The sequence below is a fragment of the Spathaspora passalidarum genome (assembly GCF_000223485.1).
Source record: "Spathaspora passalidarum NRRL Y-27907 unplaced genomic scaffold SPAPAscaffold_6, whole genome shotgun sequence".
Classification (NCBI taxonomy): domain Eukaryota; kingdom Fungi; phylum Ascomycota; class Pichiomycetes; order Serinales; family Debaryomycetaceae; genus Spathaspora; species Spathaspora passalidarum.
The window spans coordinates 191,685-213,464 of record NW_006767430.1 but is presented as its reverse complement, the minus strand read 5'-3'; the positions used below and the strand labels follow the sequence as shown (position 1 = coordinate 213,464).

The 21,780-nt window shown below is 40.1% G+C and overlaps 7 protein-coding genes across 7 annotated transcripts; 2 read left to right on the top strand and 5 right to left on the bottom strand. All coding sequences in view use genetic code 12, as the record gives it.

Annotated features, from left to right (window-relative positions):
- Window positions 1-4,835: 4,835 nt before the first annotated feature.
- Window positions 4,836-6,205, bottom strand: PTC8 (Ptc8p; the record flags this gene model as incomplete). The annotated part of the gene is made up of 1 exon (XM_007376705.1): window positions 4,836-6,205. One exon carries the CDS (start codon window positions 6,054-6,056, stop codon window positions 4,914-4,916), a length of 1,143 nt encoding a protein of 380 aa, XP_007376767.1.
- Window positions 6,206-6,714: 509 nt separating this feature from the next.
- On the bottom strand, window positions 6,715-11,406 carry ARO1 (Aro1p; the record flags this gene model as incomplete). Its single annotated transcript, XM_007376704.1, has 1 exon — window positions 6,715-11,406. The coding sequence occupies one exon, from the start codon at window positions 11,404-11,406 to the stop codon at window positions 6,715-6,717; it is 4,692 nt and encodes a 1,563-aa protein (XP_007376766.1).
- A 333-nt stretch (window positions 11,407-11,739) lies between these two features.
- SPAPADRAFT_142212 (tRNA adenylyltransferase) lies at window positions 11,740-13,434 on the bottom strand (the record flags this gene model as incomplete). Its single annotated transcript, XM_007376703.1, has 1 exon — window positions 11,740-13,434. The coding sequence occupies one exon, from the start codon at window positions 13,432-13,434 to the stop codon at window positions 11,740-11,742; it is 1,695 nt and encodes a 564-aa protein (XP_007376765.1).
- A 1,485-nt stretch (window positions 13,435-14,919) lies between these two features.
- SPAPADRAFT_62589 (uncharacterized protein) lies at window positions 14,920-15,620 on the top strand (the record flags this gene model as incomplete). The annotated part of the gene is made up of 1 exon (XM_007376702.1): window positions 14,920-15,620. One exon carries the CDS (start codon window positions 14,953-14,955, stop codon window positions 15,457-15,459), a length of 507 nt encoding a protein of 168 aa, XP_007376764.1.
- A 1,046-nt stretch (window positions 15,621-16,666) lies between these two features.
- SPAPADRAFT_62588 (bifunctional triglyceride lipase/lysophosphatidylethanolamine acyltransferase) lies at window positions 16,667-18,915 on the bottom strand (the record flags this gene model as incomplete). Its single annotated transcript, XM_007376700.1, has 1 exon — window positions 16,667-18,915. One exon carries the CDS (start codon window positions 18,875-18,877, stop codon window positions 17,516-17,518), a length of 1,362 nt encoding a protein of 453 aa, XP_007376762.1.
- SPAPADRAFT_141731 (Elongator subunit) lies at window positions 16,688-17,500 on the top strand (the record flags this gene model as incomplete). Its single annotated transcript, XM_007376701.1, has 1 exon — window positions 16,688-17,500. One exon carries the CDS (start codon window positions 16,688-16,690, stop codon window positions 17,498-17,500), a length of 813 nt encoding a protein of 270 aa, XP_007376763.1.
- Window positions 18,916-19,523: 608 nt separating the features above from the next.
- On the bottom strand, window positions 19,524-21,764 carry SPAPADRAFT_51937 (uncharacterized protein; the record flags this gene model as incomplete). The annotated part of the gene is made up of 1 exon (XM_007376699.1): window positions 19,524-21,764. The coding sequence occupies one exon, from the start codon at window positions 21,762-21,764 to the stop codon at window positions 19,524-19,526; it is 2,241 nt and encodes a 746-aa protein (XP_007376761.1).
- Between the last annotated feature and the right edge of the window lie 16 nt (window positions 21,765-21,780).

Here is a 21,780-nt window from a genome sequence, read left to right as displayed (position 1 = left end):
GTTTACAAATTTGCCAACAAGTTGTTAGAACAATGGCCAGAACATGAAACCTTGAGAAGTATCGTGTTTGCCACCAATGAATTCTTGACCTATCCAATTGGATTACCATTAGGTAGATACTTGCAAAAGTTGGAACAAATCTACACATTCATTGCAGAATGGCAAAAGTATGCTTCAAGTCAAGTATCATTGAAGGAACAATTTGACCAATTGACTAATTTGATTGTTTCCTGGAGAAAGTTGGAATTGTCTACTTGGAAAGCTTTGTTTAAATTTGAAGAACAAGAAGTAGAAAAGACTATTGGAAAATGGTGGTTCTATCTATTTGAAGTTATTATTCTCCCATTGATGAATGAAGAAGACGAAACTGAAGAACAAACTACAAGTATTTTAGCTGCCTTGAATGTGTTTATGAGTAAGGTAACTTATGGTGAATTTACAATTAGATTGAACTTGTTGAATGCATTTAGAAACCATGCCAAGAACATAAGCACCAATCCTATTGTCGATGCCTTGACAAATTTTATTGATTTTTACACCCAATTCCAATCAACAATTACCACCAAGATTGACGAAACCAAGACCAAATTGTCTAAAGATGTCTCTGAAGTTATATTATTGGCAAGTTGGAAGGATGTTAACATTGATGCTCTTAAACAGAGTGCCAGACGTTCTCATAATAATCTTTACAAGATTGTTCGAAAGTATAGATCATTGCTTGCTACTCCAGTGACACCAATTATTGAACAAGGAATATCACCAGAAACTAAATCTGTTGCTTCATTATTGCAATTGCCAAGCTTGAAAGCACATGTACAAGATGAAGGAGTATTGGAACAATGTCAATTGTTATCCACTTGGGATGAAAGACCAAAGAGACTTCAAAATATTTCAGTTCTTGATAAGAACATGAAGGTTTACATTGATAGAATTGTTAGTGAAGAATTACCAAATCTTTATGGTTTCACCAAGGATATTGTTTCAGAAATGGATAGACTTAGACAAGAGACACCAACCACTTTGAAAGAAGACAACAAGAAGCTTGTTGCTGCTTTGAAATCGCAAAAGCGTAAATTATTGAGTGACACAATCAAAGAGATCAGACGTTCTGGATTAAAGACTAGTATGAGATCCGATATTCTTGCTACTCAAGGTTCAGTTAATTTGTTATTGACCAACTCGGTAAGTTTCAAGGACACCTTAGTTGAAGGAAGTGATGTTTTCTATTTTAGAATCTTGGACTTGTTGCCAAGACTCAGAGCCAGTGTGTCTAATTCCTCAGCTGATGTTCCTCAAGTTGACGTTGAAAAGGGTCTTTCAGCTACTGAAAATTTAATTCACAATTTGGTAGTTATTCGTTCTCCATTGGTTACATTAGCCAAGAATATTGATGTTTTGAAATCTATGTATACCAGTTTTGGTGAAATTGCCAATCTCAACAGTCAATTATTGTCAGTGGAAAAAGTCAATTCTACATTATTAACTGCAGAAAATATCAGAAAGATTGGATTTTGGTTACCTAAGCTATTCGATTATGCTATCCATACCATCAATTCAGTTAGTTCATTTGGTATTGCAGCAAAAGCAGATGTTTTCTACAATTATAAATTGAAATTGTCTGAATTAATCAGTCAATTAGATGTGTTGAATGTTAATGTCTTGACTACTGAAACTGAGAAATTCATCACTGAATTCGCCTCTTATTATGAAGAATTACGAGCTGAACTTACTAATTGGTCTTTCAAGAATCCAAGTTTGTCATTTGTTGCTACTGTGGTATTAGAATGGATTACTCATCAAAACATCGGTAAGATTGAAACTACCGAGGCTACTTCCAAGAGCATCGAAGATATTGAATTAGAATTCAGAAACCTTTCATCATCAATTATCTTGGCTGTTCAACGAGTCACCGAATGTCAAACAGGGGAAATCACAGAAGAAGACGATGGCTGGTTTGTCAATTCCCAACAGAGAATTACCCAATACATCAAGAACCTCAGATTGAAGATATTATTGGACAAGCTTGACAAATGTATCAAGGTCGTTTCTGAACTTGACCATAATGAAGAAACATCCAGATTGGTATCCGCATTGGCATCATTCACTTATCCATTGCTCAATCACTACTTCAACCTCTGTTTGCAAATCTTCCAAAAGTCAAGAACCAACTACCATGACACATCCAAGGCTACATTCATTTTAGCTACATCCTTACATAATCTTGCCACTAAGGGATTCTGTACTCCTGAACCACCATCTGAACAAAAGGAAGACAACAACTTACAAGAAGGGACCGGATTAGGTGAAGGCTCTGCTGAGAATAACGCATCCAATGATGTCGGCGATGATGAAGATTTAACTGAAGATGCTCAACAGCCGAATGAGGAAAAGCGGGATCGTGACGAGGATGAAAATGATGATGCAGTTGACATTGAAGGTGACATGGCTGGTGATTTGGAAGAGGCTAGTGATCAAGAAGACCAAGACGGTGATGAAGAAGACGAACAAGAAGAGTTGGATGAAGAAGTTGATGATATTGATGATCTTGATCCTAATGCTATTGATGAAAAGATGTGGGATGAAGAAGTCAAAGAAGACAAGAAGGAGAAGGATTCTGATAAAGTTCCTGAGAATTCAAACAAGGATGATAATATGGAGGCCAATGAAGAAGAAGGTGATGATGAAAATAAGCAAGATAATGCCAATGAAGATCAAGGTGATGATAACAAAGAAGACAATGAAGAAGATGGAGAGGATAAAGATGTCGGTGAACAAGAAGATGAAGTGAAGAATCAAGAAAATGAACAATTAGAAGAACATGTTCCCGAATCTGAAGTTTTGGATTTACCTGAAGATATGAATTTGGATGGTGATGAAGAAGAAACCAAGGAAGAGGAAGAGGATGAAGAATTTGATGACAAGTTGAATGATATGATGGAAGAGGAAGATACTGAGAATAAAAAGGAAGAACATGAAGAGCAAGAAGGTGGTGAAGAAGAAGAAGAAGAAGCCGAAGCTGAACAAGGTGAAGCAGAAGATCAAGAAATGAATGAAGAAGAAAATGAACAAACAGAAGAAGACAAGGAAGCTGCTGGAGAAAATGACATTAACGAAGAAGCAATAGAATCAGATGAAGAATTAGTTGGTGAAGACAATCAAGAAGAAGAAGGTGGAAACGACCAAGATGAAACTGAACAAACTGCTGAAGGTGTAGAAGGAGCAAATGATGTTGACAATGAAGATGTCGATATGGATTCTGCCGTCAAACAAGAGATGGGTGAAAAGGGTGAAGGTGCAGACACACAAATCATGGAAGAAAACCAAGATGTTGGTGCTGCTGGTGCTGCATCCATGGATCAACAACAAGACCAAGAAACCAAGGAAGACGACACCGCCGATGATGCACGTGAAAAGGCCAATGAATCATTGAAACAATTGGGTGATTCATTGAAGGAATTCCATCGTCGTAGACAAGAAATTCTTGAGGCTAAACAAGAACAGGAAGAAATGGATCAATCGGCTAATGAAAGACCAGATGAATTCCAACATATTGAAGGTGAGAATGCTGATTTTGACACTCAAGCTTTAGGTGCTGCCGACAAGGAACAAATCCAATCCATTGACGAAGATAAAGCCATTGATGATGATATGGAAGATGTTAAGCCGGAAGAAGAAGACGGCGTTGAAATCAAAGAAGAATCTAAACCTGAAGAAATTGAAGACAAAGAAGAAGCGGATATTGAACCAACTGAAGAAAACCCAGATGCCGATTTCGAAGGAAAGACCAAGAGTGCCTTTATCGGTGAAAGAAAGTTTGATAAAGAAGACAATCAATTGATGATGGAACATGAAGTTGATATCGAAGAAGATGAAGATGTCGACATGGAAGAAGTCAAACAAGATCTTGAACTCGATCAAGACAATGCACCAATTAGTATTGATGCAGCTCGTGAAATTTGGAAACAAAGTGAATTAGCTACCCAAGAATTAGCTTCAGGGTTATGTGAACAATTGAGATTAATCTTGGAACCAACATTGGCCACCAAGTTAAAGGGTGATTATAAGACTGGTAAGCGTTTGAATATGAAGAGAATTATTCCATATATCGCATCTGATTTCAAGAAAGACAAGATCTGGTTAAGAAGAACAAAACCTTCTAAACGTCAATACCAAATCATGATTGCTGTTGATGATTCTAAATCCATGAGTGAAAGTAAATCTACGGAGTTAGCCTTCCATAGTATGGCTTTGGTTTCCAAAGCATTAACACAATTAGAAAGTGGTGGATTGTCGATTGTTAGATTTGGTGAAGATATCAAGGTTGTTCATCCATTTGATAAACCATTCAATCAAGAAACCGGGGCTAGAATCTTCCAATGGTTTGATTTCAAGCAAACTAGAACCGATATGAGACAATTGTGTAACCAATCATTGCACATATTCGAAGAGGCAAGAGCTACTTCTAATACCGATTTATGGCAATTGCAAATCATCTTGTCCGATGGTGTTTGCGAAGACCATGATACCATTCTTAGAATGGTTAGAAAAGCCCGAGAAGAAAAGGTTATGATGGTGTTTGTTGTCATTGACGGTATCAACTCCAAGGAGTCAATTTTGGATATGAGTCAAGTTAGCTATGTTCCAGATGCAAACACTGGAGCCATGACATTAAAGGTGGACAAGTATTTGGATACCTTCCCATTTGAGTTTTACGTTGTTGTTAGAGATATCAACGAACTTCCAGAAATGCTTTCCTTGATCTTGAGACAATACTTTTCTGAAGTTTCGTCAATTTAAAAAAGTTGTATATACTTTGTGCAATAGACTTATAGTTTGAATTAATTTGTTATATTAAACGCTATGTACCCAATCCTTTTCTAATCCCGATTTAAACCAATATTCTATAAATACAATCACATCTTCTTTGGATTATTAACAACTTTTGCAATCAACACTGACATATCATCAAGTTTCCCACCCACGCTTTGATGTCCTCGCTTCAATGTGTCGGGCAAGGCATTAACTTGTTCATTGTATGGCGTGTATGCATAATCATCAAACGCAACTTCCTTTGCTTTAATCAACAACTTGTTGGCGGCAGTCTTGAGGCTATTCTTCTTTTCATAGATAAACTCGTTGATATAGTTCAAGATTTCCGACTCATATAAGTTGTCAGAAATACCGTCGGAACACATGACTATAAGATCATCCTCCTTCAACTGGAAAGACTCCACCCAGGCAATTTCCGAGGGCAACAAGCTAAGGGTCTGAGTTCCAATTTGTTGTGGACACAAGTCCGAAATCATCTGCACTTCATTGGTCTTGATGATTTTCCCATCTCTGATAATATAAAGTTTGGAATCACCAATACTAATCATTTGCAACAAGTCTCCACTCAACATGACAAGCACCAAAGTCGATGATCCATTCAACTTTTGCAAATCCATCAAATGCGAAGTGTGCAAAAAGGAATCATCCAAAATCTGGTCAATGTCTCGCTTGTGCAATGCATGGGGAGAGTGCTGAATCTTATACTCTGTCATTAATCGACTAAATGTCTCCACCATCGATCGTGACCAAATTCCCGAGGATGTTTGAATCCCATCGCTTTCCCATCCGGAAACGCCATCAGCTACAGCCAACACCGTCGACGACACCAACATGGTATCGTCGCCCGCTTTGATCGAAAGTGTATCTGTTGGCGATCCCTTGGGTCTTCTTCTCGGTAACAACGTATTCAATTGGGTAGGATCCGTCAAATCGGAAAGCGAGTTGATCGAGGGCACAGTCGAGCTGGAGTGGTAGCCAAACGAGGCATGGCCAAACTCAAACTTAAACTTGTCGGTAGTGATCTTATTCAATTGATCTTTGGTCATCAAAGGGTATTGCATGTATGGAATAAATTCCGACGTGGGCGTCTCGTCAGGCTGGTTGAACCCGAGAATAAAACTTCTGGCTCCTTGAAAGAACTTGGACCCGCTATAGTCTCGTCTCGTCAATGTTATGGCTCGAGTACGCGATCTTACTATTCGTGATGCGTGGAATATGCCGGACATGGTTAAAGTGCGAAGCAAATGTGGTATATCTAGCAACGCGTGTGTGAGTTCCTAGCGGTAGATGGGTTGGTCTATGGTAATATCCAAGTGAAACAGGAAAAAGCAAAGTTGTGTGTTTATAAAGATATGGTGATGCTATGGGAACTAAAGATTTCTAAAAAAAAAAAAAAAAAAAAAGGAAAGAAAAGGCAAAAAAAGAAACGATAAACTCCGACCGTCCCTCTATATGCAGGTATCTAAGGCATTTCTTGACCGCCCCGCAACTAAGATATGCCATAACTGAATTGATGTCCCTATGTAGCCTCTCCAGCATATCAACTTATAAACAGAAACAATTGTCAATTACTCGACTGGTTGTTCGTTGGATGTTAGCAATTGCGTCCAATCAACATCAGGTGTTCTCGTAATTAACCTTATTAAGCACCCCTAGGTGAACCTGTTTTGTTCCCTTGCGTAAAAAATAAAATATTTTATATGAACCCATTATTTAAACCTCAATCTAAAATAAATGCACAATCAAGGTTTAATTTTGGCGCGGTGCGCATTGTTCCCGATTTCGGAGTATAAGCAATTCGCACACAGCGCATGGAAACGGCCAGTGCAATGCGCTTTTCTGTTTACCTTACTATTCATATACTTTTATATACAACAAATTAAACTATTCAGCTACTACAGCTTCGTGGATGGTCTTGTATGGGGCATTGAACCCGGTGTGGATCTTGAACTGTCTTTCTCCTTGGTTAACCAACATCTCTACTCCAGGAATAACATTCCATTCGTACTTGTCCTGCGCCAACTTCATGACTGGGGTGACTCTTGGTTTGTATGCGGCTTCTAATAAGTTTGGCACAAATCCTCCTTGTTTAGATTCGCTTCCCTTCAATAAAAGCGCTTCAATCTTGACAAGCAAGTCCTTGTCTAATTCACTGGTGGCAGGAACGCAGGAAACAACCAAGGAAACAGGTTCGGATGCATCAACTTGTTCCTTTGTTTCCAAAATTTCAATATTGTAGTCACTAGGGAATGATTCCTTGATTTCGTGCAATTTAGAACTAGTACGGTTAACCCAGTAGATCTTGTCACATCCCATTTCGTGCAAGGCGTAAATGGCTGCACGTGAAGTACCTCCACCACCAATAACTAACCCGTTGACCTTGGAGTTTTCAATGCTTGGAACACCATTTCTGATAAAGGAGTTGATAATACCCACATAATCAGTATTATCACCAAAGTATCCACCTTGTACTGGAATCAAAGTGTTGACGGCTCCAATGACTTTAGCAGCATCAGATAATTCAGTAGCATACTTCATGATCTGCAACTTCAATGGCATAGTTATAGCTAACCCGCCAAAATCAGCTTTGTCCTTGATCAATTGTTCGTAAACTACATCGGCATCTTCAGCCTCAAATCTGTCAAAAGTATAAGGCAAGTTCAACTTTTCATAACCTGCATTGTGTAAATTTGGGGATCTGGAATGTTCAATAGGTGATCCAATAACATAGAACTTCTTGTGGGTAAATCCACCAATTTCCGTGAACGCCTTGTTGATTTCTTTGATTGATAATTGTCCGGTTCCAGTTGGCTTGTTTGGAATCAATTCATGAGTGATTGGAGTCAAGATTGGATTCAAGACACGTGACAATTTCCCTTGTTCGCCCATATTTACAGCAATCAATGGCTTCAAGGTGTTTTCTCTTCTGAAAATTTCCAAATCAATATTGTCCTGGAATGACTTGGCAGTACCCACCAACTTGACAATGTCCGCATTCAATGACACTGCTTGGTTGTACTTGTTCTTCCATTCGACATTGTTCCATTTCAACGCACCGGTAAAATCATGATGGGATCCAATGATTCTTGTGAATCCCTTGTTGGCCAACACCTGTTCAATTACCTCATTAGGAGTAGTCAATTCCAAATCTAAATAGCCAACACCTAACTTAATACCAAGCAATAACAATTCTCTCAATTGATCGACATTTTCCTCCGGGAATGATCCACCTTGAGATTTGGTTCTCACAGTGTAGACAATTGGTAAATCAATGTACTTTCTCAAGATAGCTGTTTGTTCAGCGACAAAAGTAAGCGAGTAATCCTTCAAAAGATCAACTCTCAATTCTACAGCATCTGATCCAATAACAATTTCTTCTAAATGCTTGGCTTCATTCAAACTAGGGAAGGTTAAGGTGACAAAAGAAGATCTACCCCTTGGAACAGCAACCAATTGTTGACCAGTAATAGTCTTGACGAAATCAATGAATGAGCTTCTCAAATGGTTGAATTCGACATCGTTGGCACAGTGGCTGGAATAGTAGTGATAGTTGGAGCATTCTTGGTACCATTTTTCACGTCTTAACCAAACTTCTTTAATTTCATTGGTATATGCTGGTCTGGAAGCATCGGCCGACAAGAAAGTAACAGTTTCGTCCAAATCACGGTGTAAATGCAACACAATACCTCCGGATTTGACATATGCCTTCAACTGACTTCTGGCTTCTTCACCTTCAACAATTCCACCACCAGTAGAAAGAACGTAACCTTGGGAATACTGGGTAAAGCATTCCTTGGCAATAATGGCTTCCTGTTCACGGAAGTATTCCCATCCTTTATCCTTGATCAATTCTCTAATATCAACTCCCAACTTCTTTTCGAGGTATTCGTCCAAGTCCAAGAACTTGAAGCCTAAGAATGAAGCCAACCACTTGGATAATGTAGACTTACCAGCAGCTCTCATACCAATGACAATAATACTTTTATCACCATTACCTTCAACAGCACTAGCATCTTCCACATTGAATGGCAACTCGTAACCATCAAGAGTAACATTGAACTTGGAATGCAAGATATCCCACCAACCAGGCCAGGTCTTTCCCGTAGTTGATCTTTCCAAAATCAAAACTGGCTCTTTACACAAACCTGAAATCAACGAGAACGACATGGCAACACGATGATCGTCATACGACTTAACCCCTCTCTTTTCCGTAGATGGAGTCTTTAACTCGTCAATGTCTACCCCGTGGATTTCAATACCATCGGGTAATTCATTACAGGTGACACCATACTTGGCCAACTCATCAACCATGGCTTTGATACGGTTACACTCCTTGACTCTTTGGTTAGCAATACCGGTGATTGAAGTAGTTCCGTTTTTGGCCACAGCAGCGACAACCGAGGCAGTCAAGAACGCATCGGTCATTGGTTCCATATCAACATGGGGCAATGGTTTCAAAGTACCTCTTGGTGGACCAGTAACGGTGGTGGAAGTGGCAGTTTGTTCAACTTTGCATCCCATTGGTTTCAAAACATCAACGGCAAATCTAGCGTCACCTTGCAATGAGGAAGATCCAATGTTTGGAACAGTAACTGAAGTACCAGTCATGGCAGCAAATGCTAATGGATAAGTAGCAGAAGAAGCATCAGATTCAATAACGTATTCTTCTGGGTTTGTGTAAACACCCTTTGGAATGTGATAGGTGTGTTCTTCGGTGGATGATTTGGTGACTTCAATACCAAAACTTTTCATCATGGCACATGTCATGTCGATGTACAATTGAGAAATTGGCTTACCGCCAACTAAAGCTAATGTGACTGGTTCATTGGCATAGGGAGCACACATCAAGATGGACGAAACGTATTGGGACGAGATAGTAGCAGCCAATTCAATTCTACCACCACGTAAGCCCTTACTGGCTTGGATCTTCAATGGCAACGATCCTTGTTTGTTCAAGTATTCAATTTCGGAGCCGTTGGAAGTCAAGGCATCGACCAAAGGACCAATTGGTCTTTCTTGCATTCTAGCATTACCAGTCAAGACAACGTGTTGTTCATTGGTTTCTGGGTTGACGCCAACTAAAGAAGCAACAGTGGTTAAGAATCTAGAGGCGGTACCGGCATTACCCAAGTATAACTGTTCGCCACAAGTGACCAAGTTACCACCATTACCCTTGACAACAATGGTTTCACCATTATCTTCAGTAGAAATTTCTGCACCTTGCAAAGAAGCAACAGCATCTAACATGTGCTTGGTGTCGTCTGAATGTAACAAGTTCTTGATCCTGACAGTTCCGTTACCCAAAGCAGCCAACACTAAAGCTCTGTTGGAAATAGATTTGGAACCAGGTGGGACAATAACAGTGGATTGTGGGATTGCCTTAGGGTCAAAAGGATGAACCAAAACTTCATCAGTTAAAACAAAGGTTAAGTCACGTTTCGAGACTTCATGAGCCTTCAATTGGTAACATCTTCCGATCTTTTCCAACAAGACACATCTAATTTTAGATCCGTCATTCTTCTTATCAATGGCCATCTTCTTTAAAAGAGTTTCAATTTCAACATAGTGACGTTTAGTTCCAACTTTCTTCAAGAAATCTTTGTCGTCGATAGAGATTGGTAATCCGTAATTGGCAAGACATTTAGATAATCTGGCAACGGCAACTGGAGGCAAAATGCCCAAGTATCTTGATAATTCAGCTTCTTTAATCATACCTACGGAAACACATTCACCGTGCAATGCTTCTGGCGTCAATACTGCTTCAATGGCATGACCAATGGTGTGGCCAAAGTTCAACAAGTTTCTCAACCCGGACTCCTTTTCGTCGGAAGAGACAACAAAGGCCTTGACCTTGACTGATTCCAACACAGTCTTGACTAATTCTTGCTTAATCAGCAACAAATCTGGATGCTTGGAAGTGACCACGGCAAGGAACTGGTTGGCGAACTTTTCCAAACGAGTGAATTCCTCTTCATTCCAAATAGCGGCGGTCTTGATGACCTCAGCCATACCGTTGATAAACTGTCTAGGAGGTAAAGTTTCCAAGAAGGAGATATCACAAAAGACGTAATCCGGTTGATGGAATGCACCAATGAAGTTCTTACCTAAGGGAGTATCAATGGCAGTCTTACCTCCGACAGAAGAGTCAACCATGGCCAACAAACTTGTAGGAACCTGTATGACCCTAACTCCTCTCATGAATGTAGCAGCAACAAACCCAATCATGTCACCAATGACACCACCACCGACGGCGATAATCACGGTGTCTCTGGTACATCCTTGTTGTAACAAAAAGTCTTCGACGGCGGCCTTAGTGGTTCTGCTCTTGTTGTTTTCGCCTGGAGGGACGTAGTAGGAAAGTAATCTTGATTCGGGTCTTTCTTGTTTCAATTGGGTTTCGAAATTAGTTTTCAATTTGTTGAACGGTTGCGTTCTGGCGAGATTGGTATCGGTGATTATGACATAAGTAGACGAAGCCTTGTTAGCGATAATTTCGCTGACAATGTGGTCTTGAATGCCGTATCCGACGTGTATGGTATCCTTACCTAAGATTGTCACTTTTTCAACTTTAGACATTGTTAGAACAAGTGGGGGGAGGATGTGACAATAGCTAAGCTTGAATAAGTGTGAGAAATGAAATGTGGATGTAAATTGGGGGTAGGAACAAGAGAAGGCTCTTTCTTTCTTTGGTGATTTTTATGACTAACAATTTTTTTTGGCAGCGATGAAAAATGCGAACAAAAAAAAAATAAAAAAAAAAAATTCCGGGCCGGAAGTCACGTGGAACGTCTCATGTGCAATCTCTCGCGCTTGAAGTTCACGTGCGCATATTCACGTGCAGTGTCTCCCGGTGTTGTTTCACGTGACCGGTCGGAAGTTGCATTGTATTACAGATCTATGTACAGTTTTCTACAGTGTATACTTCGAGATGATGGTTTCCACAAACTTGAAACAGTCTTCGCGAGTAGCTCCGACGTTATCCAATTGCCACACCAAGATCTCATCATTGACGCACTTCAACCAAGGCCCAGGCTTCAAGTCTAACTTCTTCGACAAGGTAGTACCATCCAATAACGGCTTCACAGTATGCACGTCTGCGAGTCCAAGTTGGTCGATAGCTGCAAACAACTCCTCGTATTTGTGGACATTATCGTTGATAACTCGATTGATATGCTCGTCATTCAACATTTCCTGGCTCGATTCCGGAAACGGAGGCAACTCGGACAGGATATCTATTGCTCCATGCAAATCGTGCATACAATCAAGCAAGCAATCGGTTATAAGACTCAATGGGGCAAACCCTGGGAACTGTCTGAGGTACAACCCCAAATCTGACCTTTTCACAGTGGTTGGATCCTGGAATAGCTGTTTGATTACTCCCGTTTGGTATTTGTAATTTTGCGCGATAGCTTGCACTTTAATGACATCGCTTCGCTTGGACTTGAGTCCGTCTTTCATGAATTTGGTAATACCATCATGGTTGGGTTTGCGAGGCGGGAGGATCGAGTACGGCTGTAATATGATGGCTAACCAAAAGATATTCATCGAATCTTCATTATGCAACAACTCAGCAAACGCATGTCTAAACTTCTTGGTCGAGTTCACAATGATATGTTTGAAATTAGGGTAGATTTTTGTGGATAATGCTAGTTGAGCAGGCATCTTGTCACAAGCCAATTTTAACTCTTCCTTGGTGAATTCATTCTCCAAAGAATCAACATAGAAAATAGACCGGGCCAACCCAATATAGTTAATCAATTGTAATCCGTACCCTGGATTCTTACTCGTCAATATCTTTCTCAACTCAATCTCGATCCTCTCTTTACTAATCTTTGTCAGTAATGCAATCTTGTTGTGTTCCTCCTTCATAGCACATAACGTCTTTTGTTCAATCATGAAATTAAACTTGCTGGCAAACCGAATCAACCGAATGATTCTCAAAGGGTCGTCTAAAAATGTTTGAATTGGCGGTAACGGAGTGCGTAAGAGCCCATGGTGCAAATCTTCCAACCCCTTGCCGGTGAAATCCTCGATCTTACTGTGATTCAAATTGTAAAACAATGCATTCAACGTAGCATCTCTTCGCAAGGCATCCTCTTGCGGTGTCCCGAATTCAATCACAGGAACTCGACTATCGAGACTATATTCTTCCGATCGCAAATTAACAAAATCAATGTCGATGCCGTACAATTTAGTAGTACACGTTTCCAAATGCTTGGACTTGTCTGGGTTCTTCTTAATGGTGTGGAGAGTATGCATATCCAAATCAGGCTGGTACTTGCTGACGTAATCCAGTAACCCATGGGCGAATTGTTCTCCGGTCAAATGATTCACGGCAATATCTATGTCATGACTCTCGTTCCCTAACAACTTATCCCTGACCCACCCACCAGTGATTCTCAATTCAAGTTGATCTTCTTCACCAATGCCATTCTGGGTGTTGTAGTAATTACAATATTCCACTAGCAATTCTCGAACTCGTCTTTCTGGAGCAGTAAGTGTGATGTAGTCACACACTGGACGTTTCATACTACTTTGCTGATAACTAAGAAACCTGGAACCTAATCGTTGTTGATAGAATATACTACAGGCAAATCTCTTCATTAACACATTCACCGGATACACACAGTGATATTGAAATGAAACTTGGTCTAATTTAGAACGTGCTGTGTGACTAATAACTAGCCATCTCAAGTTATAAAAATCACAGTCAAAGAAAAAAAAAAAATACGGAATAGCAACAAAAGAAAAAAAAATTTGTTCAGCCTGGCACATACAAAAAGTTACTACGACAATTGAATTGCCAACAATCCTACTGCTTTCCCAGGTTGAACCGGTGTCATGTTTGGTGCAAGATGTAGTCGCATGAAAAAAATGAGCGGTACGGGAATCGAACCCGTGACACCTGCTTGGAAGGCAGATATGTTAACCACTACACCAACCGCCCCTTACTTTTTTTTGAAAAAAAATTCGCGTTTTTCAGTATATGATTATGTCACGTGTTGTAAAAAGTTTATGTTGCTTTTTCATTTGCTTGTAGATATAGATCCTCTCCATGATAAAAGACTAATGCGTACAATTAACATGCTTATGAGGCTTGAGGAGTATGGCATGATTGATTTACAATAACGGTTAGTCATCATTTGAAAGTCTCCTTCTTCTAGAAGGACCTCCTTTTCTAAAGATGTTTTGTCATTTTTGTGAAGTAAAAATGACAAAAACTTCCATGCTAGCTCCCCTTGTGAGAATTCTTAGTAATAGTGGGGAATCTTACATTCAACTTCGCATACACTAATGAACTGGGGGAGAGGGGGGGAGCGGAGGGGGGTATTTGCGGCTGTACCATTGTGTATTTGGTGATTTTGAATGATGCTTGCAGCCATAAGCTTTCATTCTCCAGAAATGATGGAAAGGTTCCGTTTCTAATAATTCTCCACGCGCACTAAATGGTCCTCACATAGCGATTGGAATCTGGAAATCCCTCTAGTTAATTCCGAGTATACGAAATATTTTACAAAAGTTAACTATCATGAGGTTGATCCGGTTCCAGGTTGCAGTTTTTCATATTGTTACTATGAATTTAAAAAATGCCCAATAGTGCCTTCGCGAACGTATGCACGACTGATTGGTTGATTTAATTCACTACCTGCTGCCTCTTTTGGCAACAATAAACATTAGGTGGCAGTCCCCTAGTTTTTTCTGGATATTGACGAACTTTTTTCTATTGGCCACGAAATAAAATCAGTTGACGCGTAGTGTTGTTAACCGCAACGCGCCAATTTATAACAGACAGTCACACTTACACATATTCATGACCCTGAAATTATGCAAGTAATAGCCACGGAGATGTAGATCTCAACAACAGAAACCAGATGATTGTTTTTCCCATGTCGTCATTTACGAAATAATTTTAATCAGGCCCCCTGGCTGCGCCTACGTCATGAAACTTTCTGAAACAAAAATTACAATGCACGAAAAAAGAAAAAGCAATTTCCCTATTTTTAGATTTTAAAGTTTCACACGGGAATTACGATTGATACAAAAAGAAGTGGAAGTTTCCAATTACGTTTTTTTTTTGACAACCACAATAGGTAAAATACACATCACTACCACCAAAACACCATGTACTTGCTTGATATAGATAAAAGAGACGTCTTCACCAATGCTAAAACTACCGCCCAGGCATTCAGAAGTTGGGACACATGTATGGCCAATAGGACATGTAAGATTGTGGCCATCGTCTTGATCGTATTGGGAGGATTACTAGTCATCTGGGTCGTGACGACCATATTCCAATGTTTGTTCATGGGAGCTAAATGTATTGATGCTTGTTGCTGCTGCTGTTGCAGAAATTCAAACAAGAATGCATATGTCGAGAAACAGCTGGATTATCCAAACCCTAATATGTATCCTCCTCATACTCAACAGCGATATGCATATCAACCACAGCCTCCTCCTAATAATGCTTATTTCCCTACTGATAATTATAACTCAAATGACAACAATTATGGTGGAAGCAACTACAGCTCCAGTAATTATAATAGAGGCTATGAACCGGTTCAAACTAACGCTGGAAGAGATTCACCATTTGACGACCACAACAAGTCTGAATACAGAGGGTACCATTGAAAGGGCCCAACTTAGGTTTACGAAATTATGTCTTATTTTATAGCTGGGTTTAATTTATATAGTAAGGTTGATTTTAAAGAAATTACTAAGGCTTTTAACGTTCTTGTGTTGTATAAATATATCGTTTTATTCGAGAGATATTAAAGACTTGTGATTCTCTGACTTTGAATGAGAAGCTTCTTTTTTTTTTTCAGTGCAAAGGCTGTTCTCAATTGTGGAGTCTGTAACGCATAGAGACTGTCTACTTGGATTAATAATTACTCTATTTTGATCACCTTTGCTTTTAAGCACTGCTTTGTGGAATACAATAAAGTAACAACCATTTGACAATATCTAACATTACATTATAAAGTGTGAAAATTAGCTGTAGGGTTTCTCCTGAATAGAGTAAATGGAACTAACGGTGGAGAAGATTAATGGGCCTGGTTAATTGTCAACTACGGTAAATATAAATAATAATTCAATCCGCTTAAAAGGTAATTAGAAGAAATATACGTTATGAAAGAGCGTATGCACTATCAGTTAAGTCATTTACGTTTTACGTTTCATATTTCACATTTCACATTTCAAATAATTATTGGGAATTTTGACAAAAATTTCACTATTTTTTCACTGATCTTGCTTGCAATAAAACACGTAAAATTTTGCTCTAGAATCAACATTTATGAGTATCCATGCAGACTTTAAAGGAATAGACTTCAACATCATCTTTTGATTTAAATACCTGCAAGAAGCAATCTTAAATTTGCAGCAGATTAAAATTACGTAAGATCTAAATGCACTGTCGCAAATTATTTTTTCATCTCGTAAATAGTAAAATTAACTATGGAAAGACACGTGGAAAACGCGTGATTAAACTTTGAGCGCTTTGATATATGAAAAACACCGACATCAAAAACATCCGAGATAGTTTAGTGGCTAGAATTACCGTTTGTCGCATGGTAGACCGGGGTTCAATTCCCCGTCTCGGAGCATTTCCCTAAGCGCAAATGGTTTAGTGGTAAAATCCAACGTTGCCATCGTTGGGCCCCCGGTTCGATTCCGGGTTTGCGCATTTCTTTTTAATTTTTGCCTACCTGGGCTAGTTAGTTAAATGGAGAATTGACTGTGCTAAATTTTTGGTATAGAAACTGACATAGTGGAGTCCATCCCCCCCAAATAAAAATTAAATTGTGGGCAAAATTAAAAAAAAATAGTATAGTGCGGTACACCATCTCATCCTACACCAATGTCTAGCAATCAACCCCAACAAGACTTGATATTCTTTACTGACAATTCATTGATCCCTAGCGATGTATTATCCTCACAAGCCTCCTATTTGTCAATAATAACCCATGTTCAAGGAACATCACCTACATGGTTGATAAATTCGTTGATCGAGACCGCATTGATGGGCACGGCATCGGTAGTGAACTCCGATCTTAAACGTATACCTAAACGATCCAATGTTCTTGTTGCTTCATTCTCACATCCCCACGAGTTTTACGTGAGAAATTGTAAGAAAAATGGATTGGATCTTTCAAGTAATCCTCAGTTTGAGTTTGTGGATTGTTTCTCAACATTGTTTACTGAATTAGTTAGCAAACCTAGCGATGCCAAGCGTGACGTTGATGCATTGTTTGATAAGATCGTTAAACGAGTGACTAATCCAAACATGGCCGTCTTTATTGAAGCTCCAGAGACGTTGTTGTATGCAACCAACATCTCCAGTTCTGATTTGTTATTCAATTTAACCAAAATCAATAAGAATTGTCGTCAATTGTATGTGATCAGTTCCAAGGATTACCCCCAGTATGTTGACTTTGACACCACAAACCCCCAAGATGTCTCATTCAAGACAACCGATTTCTTGGTTAAGTTACACCACAGATCTCTGTTGAACATCACTCTCGAACCATTATCTACGGGCCGAGCCAAGGATATTACAGGAAGCATAACCATCTCACGCGGATCAATACCGTATGAAACAGTCAAAGTGAACGAACGAGAATACATCTACCACGTAACCAAAGACTCAAATGTCAAATTGTATTTCAGATAAGAAAGACCCCCCCAACTACCGTCTCTTCATGTTCCTATGTAAATTATATAAATCATCCAATGCAAATTCTATAGAACATCTTGTCCACAATAACGGGAACAACGGCCACACCGACCGCTCACCCACTAATACCCAATAGGGAATATTCTCCATGGTTTTGTGCACGTCAAACACTCGTCCGAAATCCCGCATCAAGTATCGAAGTTCAGGAACAATTGTAATTTCTCTAATGGAAGCGAGGGATTGCAACTGGGACGGTTTCTCGTCAATGAACATTCTCTTCATGGTATCATTCAATAGCCCGAGTCGGTTCAACACGTTTAACCGATGTTGGATCTCCATGCCGATAATGTTCTTGATGTGTTTTGTAAAGTTGTATCCGGTATCTTTAGTGTACTTTTTAACTTCAGCACGGTTCCCACCAAGATCTTCATATGTTCTGGTTGTGGTTGTCCTGTCATACTTGACCTTGCCGAACTGATCATAATGCTTCAAATCATTGTTGATTAACGGGGCAAGGTAGGGACGTGCCAAGCTTATAATAAAGTGGTTGACATTGAATAGCTCAGTTAATCGTGTATATGGAGATTGTTTGGGTATTGTAGTTTCCGAATCGTTCCTCTGAAAGAATTGTTGATTGTATGTTACATCTTGGGGTTTCAAAAACTGTACGTCAAGATCAGGATTTTGTAAACTGATTTCGTTATTGTAGTCCTTGACGTATAATTGAACCGTGTCTGATAGCACACCAGTACCTATGGACGCATAAATCGCTGTCCAAATAATAACATTAGGGGCAGTAACGTAGTTTAACAACGAAGGAACAGCTTGATTTGTGGGATGCACAACAATGTTTAAAATCTTTTCCGTCTTCATGTATGCTTCTTCAAAAGTGACATCACCAATTGTATCCCGGACAAATTTCATAAAGATTAGTATGTCCTGCGAGTACCCCTTTTTAACGACATTTTCAATCACATTCCCATATATCTCATCAACGTCGTGGTTCAAGATATCGATATTCTTCATTAACTCTTCAATAGACATTAATATTGGAACCAACTCTTTGTCAGTTAACGTACATACCAATGAAGCGACGGCTGCACCCACGGCACTACCGCCAATTATCCGAGGTAACAACCCCTTCAAGTACAACGCTTTAACCACACCCAAATGACACAACCCAAACAAGGACCCACCTTGCAAAACCAAAGCAGTACACCCAAACGACTGTCTTGCATCATGGAAAAAGTCCAACTTCAACTGACGACTATTCATAATGAACTCATCGGTATCGGAGTTTAACGTCTCATTCAAATAGTCCAAACAACTCAACACTTCATTGATATACTCCTCAATCTTGAGCTTGGTGCCCATGTACGACTTCAAATAAAGCCGTTTCTGAGAAATGCCCCCAAAGTTTCTAATCAACCCTGATCGCAAAAGCGACATGATTTTGCGGGCGTCCCCGTTGGCACGGGCTTCCAGAAGTACCTTGATCCGGTCATTCACCAACACATAGTCGTAGTGTCGCGACACGAAGTTCTGACGCCAGAGGTCCATATTGGTGAGTTTGTCCACCTCCGCCGCGGTCTTTTTCCACTCATTGTACGTGACGACGTTCTTGAGTTTCTTCAAGTACTCCCGCAAAGGATCTTGGCGGTTGTAGAAATGGTACACTTGCTTGAGCCAAAAGAAGCAGATGTCCATGATGAATACGAGTAGTTCCCAGATATATCGCGGAGCAAGATTGATAAATTTGGAAATACACGGTAGTAAAGTTAACCAATTCATTTTATATACGGTAACAACTCACAGGGTAACACGGTTGGGAATTTTCACCTGTTTCTTGTAGTAGCGAAAGAATGCTGGCATGTGATTGTTACAACGTTCATCGCTCGTACGGTTTTTTGTTTTTACCCCACCCCCGCACACAAATCACATGACGGCTATTACACAAGTCTATACTTTGTTTCATACAATTTATAACAATATACTATGATTATACAAACTAATCCTATCCCTACTTGGCCTCCGAGGCTGATCGCATAAACTTTTTACTCCTACTGAAAAGCTTCTTCCCAAAATTAGAAGCATGGGCTCCGGTATCCTTAACAATCGACACTTTGCTGAGGATACTTCCATGTCTTCTAATTTCACTATGAGCAGCGTTCTGATAAGCATCAGTTGCAATCTTTCCAATGTGTATGTGTTGATCAGGGTCCACCTGTTTCAAGGTAGCCATAAGCCAATTCTGCAACCCCGTGTCATACTCGGCTTCCTTCTGTTGTGCGTCTTTCAAAGCCGCGATTCGGTCTATGGGCTGGGAAATGGCGGTGATTTTCTTCCAATCGTAAACAGGGTACTTTGCAGGCACAAAGGTTGGTACTGTCTCTGCCGAAAGACCAGACAGGACGGATTTCCTTTGACTATCAGTCTCGGTGGAAACGGCCGAGATGTCGGACAACCGGTTATTTTCTTTTGTGGGACTCAAGAATTGTTTCTCCTCCTTGGGACTCAACATCAGGGTATACTTTGGCGGCAAATTGTCAGTGGATGCTCCAGGAGTCAACTTCTCTTCCTTGAACAAGGGTTGAGAATATTGATGTTCTTTCAAAACGGAATCAACTGTAGTACTAGTCATAATTGTTGGATTCATTGATTGGGTCTCATTCACAGGAGACGGCGAGTACACATCAGGTTCATCATCTTCTTCATCAATCGTCTCATCAACTTTAGGCAATGATGCATCCACAGTCTCAGGAACTGATATCGAGCTAGTATTTGATTTCTCCTCTTCTTCTTCTTCTTCACGAATAGAATTATCATCATTGTAGTTTACGAATTGGTTTCTGAAATTATCGGTATTCGGAGTCCATCCTCCAAGATTAAATGTAGCATTACTAATGGTGGATACTCTTCTTGAATCGGTCTTTAGTGGAGCAGGTGGCGCAAACATATCTCTTTCGATATCGCCATTACTTAAATCTTTATTGTCTGGTTCCACTGATAACTTCCCAGTAGACAAGGAGCCGGTGGATGCCAGAGCATGCAATCCAGATTCTTCCGGTCTAAGCTCGTCCTCTTCATGTGCCGATCTATCACTGACACTTTCCAGTTGTTCAAGTGGACTTATGATTTCTCTCAACTTGCTTGAGTCCAAAGTATCTGACTTAACCATAGGTGGCTTCCTCACTGATGGTTTCCTGCTTGATAAAGTATTCATATACTCCCCATGTTCTTCTAACCTGGCAGTCGACAACGGTCTAATCGGAGATGTTTGGTCATCATTGCTATAGTTGATATACGAGGCATAGATACCAAATGACAGGTCACGAGCTAAGTTCGAAGAAGATTCAGACTGGTCAATTGTAGAAGCATGAATATCCTTGATTAGCTCATCAATACTATCTTTGCGGGTGTCGGCAGGAGCGTCCAAATTACTGCTATGCTGACTATTGTATCCCCAATCATCATCATCGTCGTCGTCATCATCCGACGAGCTATCGTACTTTTTCTTGTCAATGGAAAGAACAAATGGTTCTGGTTCTGCTGGTGGCACCACATCAGGTACAAACGAATCGGAGCGCTCTTCATAGCTGTCATCATGACCTCTTACCTTAAGGTTCAATTCTGTTTCCTTTTGGATGGAGTAGTCAGACTGGAAGCTTGTTTCGGACATGGGCGTGTCTGGAGGTTGATAGAGTTGTTTTCTGAAGTCACGATCAAGGATTGTTTGTTCTATGTTATGATCGGTTGTTATGGGAGATAATGACTGGAAATTCAATGATTCTTCTGAGAGAGGTTCTTTTTCCTGGGGCGATGCTTCCACTGGTGTGTGAGCTTCTTCTTCTTCTTCTTCTTGTTGTTGTTGTTGTGGTGGTGGTGGTGGTGGTGGCGGTGCGACGGATTCAGCTTCTGTAGTAGTGGCGATATCCTCAGGTTCATGCGTGTCTTCGTGGGTCTGCTTGACGTCTTCGAATTCGTCATCACTGCTATCATACTCAGGTTTCATTCTGTCAACAGACAAAACAAGCTCTTCTGGTTTGGCCTGCTCTTGCACGGCCTGTTTCAAGTTGGGCAAAGGAGGTAAATTCTGTGGCAACTCAAACTTTTGTGGTATTGGCTGTTGTCTCTGTTGTTCGTGATCCACATCGTCGTCTTCGTAATCATCGTATCCGCCATATGCATCGTCGTAATCACCATATGTAGGCACTGCTTTCTGCCATCTGGTTGATTTTTGTCTTCCGAATTGGTCTGTCATTGTTGGTTGGTTGTCC